Consider the following 4542-nt stretch of genomic DNA (forward strand, 5'->3'; position numbering starts at 1 on the left):
TGTGAAATAGCTTGAAGAAAACACCACTTACGCTGGTCAACATTCTTTAGAATAATCCGCACCCCCAGCCCAGCCCCCACAGTAAAATAAACACACAATACAACATTGCCAAACACACACACACACACACACACACACACACACACACACACACACACACACACAAACTCAAACACTTCCCTCTTCAGATGACAACATCAGAACACGGTGAGCCGGTGCTTGTGTATTGTTAGTGCATAGCTCATTATACGAGACTTACTGAGGATCTTGTCGACAGCTATTGCAAAGACAAACAAATCAAGGAAGTATTTTCCCACAGTGAAATAAAAAAAAGCCCCCCCCCCTTTTTTTTTTTTTTTTACTTTACTTTTACTTTTCCGATCCAGCGGCCATCTGGGTTCTAGCCCTTCGGCCTGTCGATATGGCAAAGAATTTACATGTTTTGATCAAAGGGCCCCGCAAAAACCAAGCCCATTACCGGCTGCGACTTGTTGGAAGAACACAGCACCAGCTGCACTATATCAGTCATACTCTCCACCAATGTGCCAGGAGCTGGACAATAAAGATATATCGTATCTTATCTTATGTTCCGAATGTCACTTTAATTAAAAATTGAATCATTTGTTTCCTGGAGAGAGGAGGCCTAAGTTTGTTTGGTTTTTTGGTTTGTTTTGCTTTTTTTTTTTGTTTTTTTTATGTTGGTTTTTGTTGCTGTTGTTTTTGTGTTGTTTTGTTTACTGTTGTGGGCTTTTTTGGTGGTTGGGGCCGGGGGGGGGGGGTTCTTGGGGAGATAGGGGTGTTAGTTCGATCTAATAGAAAGGTAAATGCCAAAACGCAGCTTATAAATTAACCACTGTATTAACGAAGCAGCGTAAAGCTTGCATCATCTGATGTCAACCTACAAAGGTGCGTTGTAACTCTGGTGAAATAAGCTAGTCCATGGAGAGCTAGAACAGTGTGTTTAGTTGACTGCTGATATAGGCGAGGTGATGGAGAGCTAGAACAGTGTGTTTAGTTGACTGCTGATATAGGCGAGGTGATGGAGAGCTAGAACAGTGTGTTTAGTTGACTGCTGATATAGGCGAGGTGATGGAGAGCTAGAACAGTGTGTTTAGTTGACTGCTGATATAGGCGAGTTAATGGAGAGATAGAACTGTGTGTTTAGTTGACTGCTAATATAGGCGAGTTAATGGAGAGCTAGAACTGTGTGTTTAGCTGACTGCTGATATAGGCGAGTTGATGGAGAGCTAGAACTGTGTGTGTGTGTGTGTGTGTGTGTGTGTGTGTGTGTGTGTGTGTGTGTGTCTGTGTGTGTGTGTGTGTGTGTGTGTGTGTGTGTGTAGTTGCCTGGTGAAATAAGCGAGTTCAGGGAGAGCTAGAACTGTGTGTTAAGTTGCTACAACCGACACTCTAAGCGGTGACTCTTGTGAAATAAGCGAGTTCATGGAGAGCCACTGTGTAGTTGTACAACCATTGAGGTCCACTCAATATATCGCCCCTTAGCTCGTCCCGCCAATCGCCGTTCAGTATGTAGATGTCACGTGACTCCGCCCCCTGCTCCAACACCGGGGCCACGAGAAGGTCGTTACCGAGGAGAAATTGTGTGTCAAGGGTCAAGGCCGCTTGGTCTGTGGGGTCAGTCCACCACAGCGGACGTACGATAGGATGGCCAGTGACCACCGCTTCTTTACTCAAGTTGACGATGAGGTCGGAGAAGTTTTGGTGAAGCTGTACGTATTTACGTGTGATGTTGACCACCTCTTCGTCGTAGTCCCACGGCCCGACGGAAAACTGCAACACCGGCAAAAATGTGGTAGCTTCCATCCAGCGGATGTAGAGCTCTTTGTCTGGCAGCACTGTGTGGTCAATGGTTATGTTATCCATAGCGTTCCCGCCGATGAGATCGGGAAGAACAAACGGGTAGCCCATGATCCCGAAGGCTAGGGCGCAGGGGATGACGGTCTTGAGACCCCTCCGGTGGCTCCAGTTACTGGCCCTGTCCAACATGCGCACCATCGTTGAAGAGTTCTGACTACGGTAGCCTGCACGCACTTCCTGTCGTCTCTCCTTGACGTCAGACCGATACGCCATCTCCACGTACTTCCGGGTGAGCACACTGGGGTTGGGCAAGGTTTCGTATGTCTCGTAACCCGCTGGGAGCCACTTGGTTTCACCAGCGTCAAATTTGAACGACGTCACGTTGTAGTTTACTTTTAGATTGTCTAGTCTATCCAAGTACCACGAGACCGCGTCAGGATTGGTGACGTCAAGGTGCCCTGCGTGTTTACCGCGCCACCATTCAGTAAGGGCTGGCTTCTCGGAGTGGAGGGCTCTCACTAGATAATTCTTCTCCGACAACTCTTGGAAGGCTTGTGAGTCGACGTTAAAAAACGGATGAACCCACACCGTGATAGGAAACCCTTCGCTTGTGAGATTCTGAATCAGTTCCCTAGCGTCAGGGAACTTGTCGGTGGCGAAAACCAGATCTCCGTACTTCGGGGTCCACTCGTCGTCAATCTCAATTTGTGAGGCTGGGAATTCGTTGTCAGTTATAAGGCTGGCGTACTCCAGAAGCAACGTCTGGTTGATCCCGCCTTTGTATTTGGCCCAGGTGCACCAGATCGGATTGCGTAGAACGTCATCAGACATGCTGGCTGCAGGTTTGGGTATGAACTGCTCTGCCATAGCTTTCCAAAGACTTGCGATGTCCTTAGACTTACAAACATCGTAGCGCAGAGACGCACTTTGAGAGCCGTGGTAGTAGGGCGTGTTTGCTCCCGTTCTTCCGACCAGACACAGCTGTTTAGATTTGGCCTCGTTGATGGACACGTAAAGGGGCGTGGTTTCATCTACGTGGATACCTACGCCAGCAGAGGACAGGAAGATTGGCTCGATAACGTCACCGTACTGCCCGGGGTTCTGAGTGAGACGAAACGACGGAAGGGCATTAGCAAGGCGCGTTAACGTAAGCTAATAAAGGTCTATTATTGATAAGCAGAGCGGACCTGTTAACAATAAAATCACGAACATAGACGAGCAAAACACGATAAAAAGGGAATTTTAAAAGTGCATCATTAGCAAAACACGTTAACAATGGAATGATAATATTAATTAGCAAAACACGTTAACAATAGAGTGATAATATTAGCAAAACGTGTTAACAATGGAATGTTAATATCAACAAAAAGCACTAACCAGTTAAAGGGGGGGGGGGTGTGTTAAATTGGCGATTTGTGGTCAATTTATGGCATCTGGACATTTTTACGTGTTATAATAGTCCAATCACTTGTAAAGCAAAAAAGTGCTTACACTTTGTGTTACAATCATCATCTTTCAGATTTTCTGTCCTAAAACTTTCATTTCGCCTATTTTGCAACAGAATGTTGTTTTTTCTCAAAACTTCAATTTTTGATGTTTTTTCTCATCTACTTTTTATTTTCTTTTTGATTCCAATTAAATTTTCAGGGTTTGTTATTCATACCATAACCTAACTTTATACAGGTGGAAAATGAAATCGATGCATTCACAATTTTAATGTAAATTTACTTTTTTGGCTGTGTCTAAAAACACTTATTGTGAGGAGAGATGTGAAACAAGTTTGTAATTCAGCTTCACAGCATAACAGTCGCTGCACCATGAGGGCATTGTGGGCATATAAATTTAATGCAATGTTTTGTTAAATTAAATACGACTCATATACAAACACACACACATACACACACATACACACACACACACACACACACACACACACACACACAGAGAGAGAATCACACACAAACACATACAAACACATACAAACACACACACACACACACAAACACACACTACACACACACATAAACACACATACACACAAACACATACAAACACACACTACACACACACATAAACACACATACACACAAACACATACAAACACACACGCACAAACACACACAAACACACTTAAAAACACATACACACACAAGCACACGATACCCGAGTGGGGATACATTTTTATTGACAGGAGACAGACTTCTGACCCTACCTGTCAGCGCATACAAAGGCCGAGAGGGATACAACTACAACACAGTAGCAGAAAGGCCGAGATACTCGATAAAAATGTACCCCCACTCGGGTATCGGGTGCTTGTGTGTGTGTGTGTGTGTGTGTGTGTGTGTGTGTGTGTGTGTTTGTAAGTGTCGTATTTACTTTTACAAAACGTTGCATCAAATGTAAATGCCCACAATGCCCTAATGGGGCAGCGACTGTTATACTGTGTAGCTGAATTACAAACATGTTTCACATCGCTCCTCATCCGTGTTTTTAAGACACAGCCAGAAACGTAAATGTATTTACATTAACATTTTTAACAATGTACACATCGCGCACGCATAATTTGACACTCCCATTGTCTCGCGAAGTGAGGACAAGGTGTGAGAAAATTTATACTGATGGAGATCCTAAATTGTATACGTGTCGAATGAAAAAGAGAGGATATATTTTAGACAGAAGGATGGAAAGAAAATAAATACAATTAAAGAGCCATAAATATATATA

General features: G+C 44.1%; 1 protein-coding gene across 1 annotated transcript in view; it reads right to left on the bottom strand.

Moving 5' to 3' along the window:
* Nucleotides 1-582: 582 nt before the first annotated feature.
* The window catches only part of LOC101852629 (myogenesis-regulating glycosidase-like), an 8681-nt gene continuing 4721 nt past the window's right edge, over nt 583-4542 (bottom strand). Inside the window, exon 2 of the mRNA XM_005099263.2 lies at nt 583-2919. Coding sequence (XP_005099320.1) covers nt 1411-2919 — 1509 coding nt within the window. The 3' untranslated portion in view covers nt 583-1410. The remainder of the gene's footprint in view (nt 2920-4542) is intronic.

Source organism: Aplysia californica, unplaced genomic scaffold, assembly GCF_000002075.1.
Source record: "Aplysia californica isolate F4 #8 unplaced genomic scaffold, AplCal3.0 scaffold00207, whole genome shotgun sequence".
NCBI lineage: Eukaryota > Metazoa > Mollusca > Gastropoda > Aplysiida > Aplysiidae > Aplysia > Aplysia californica.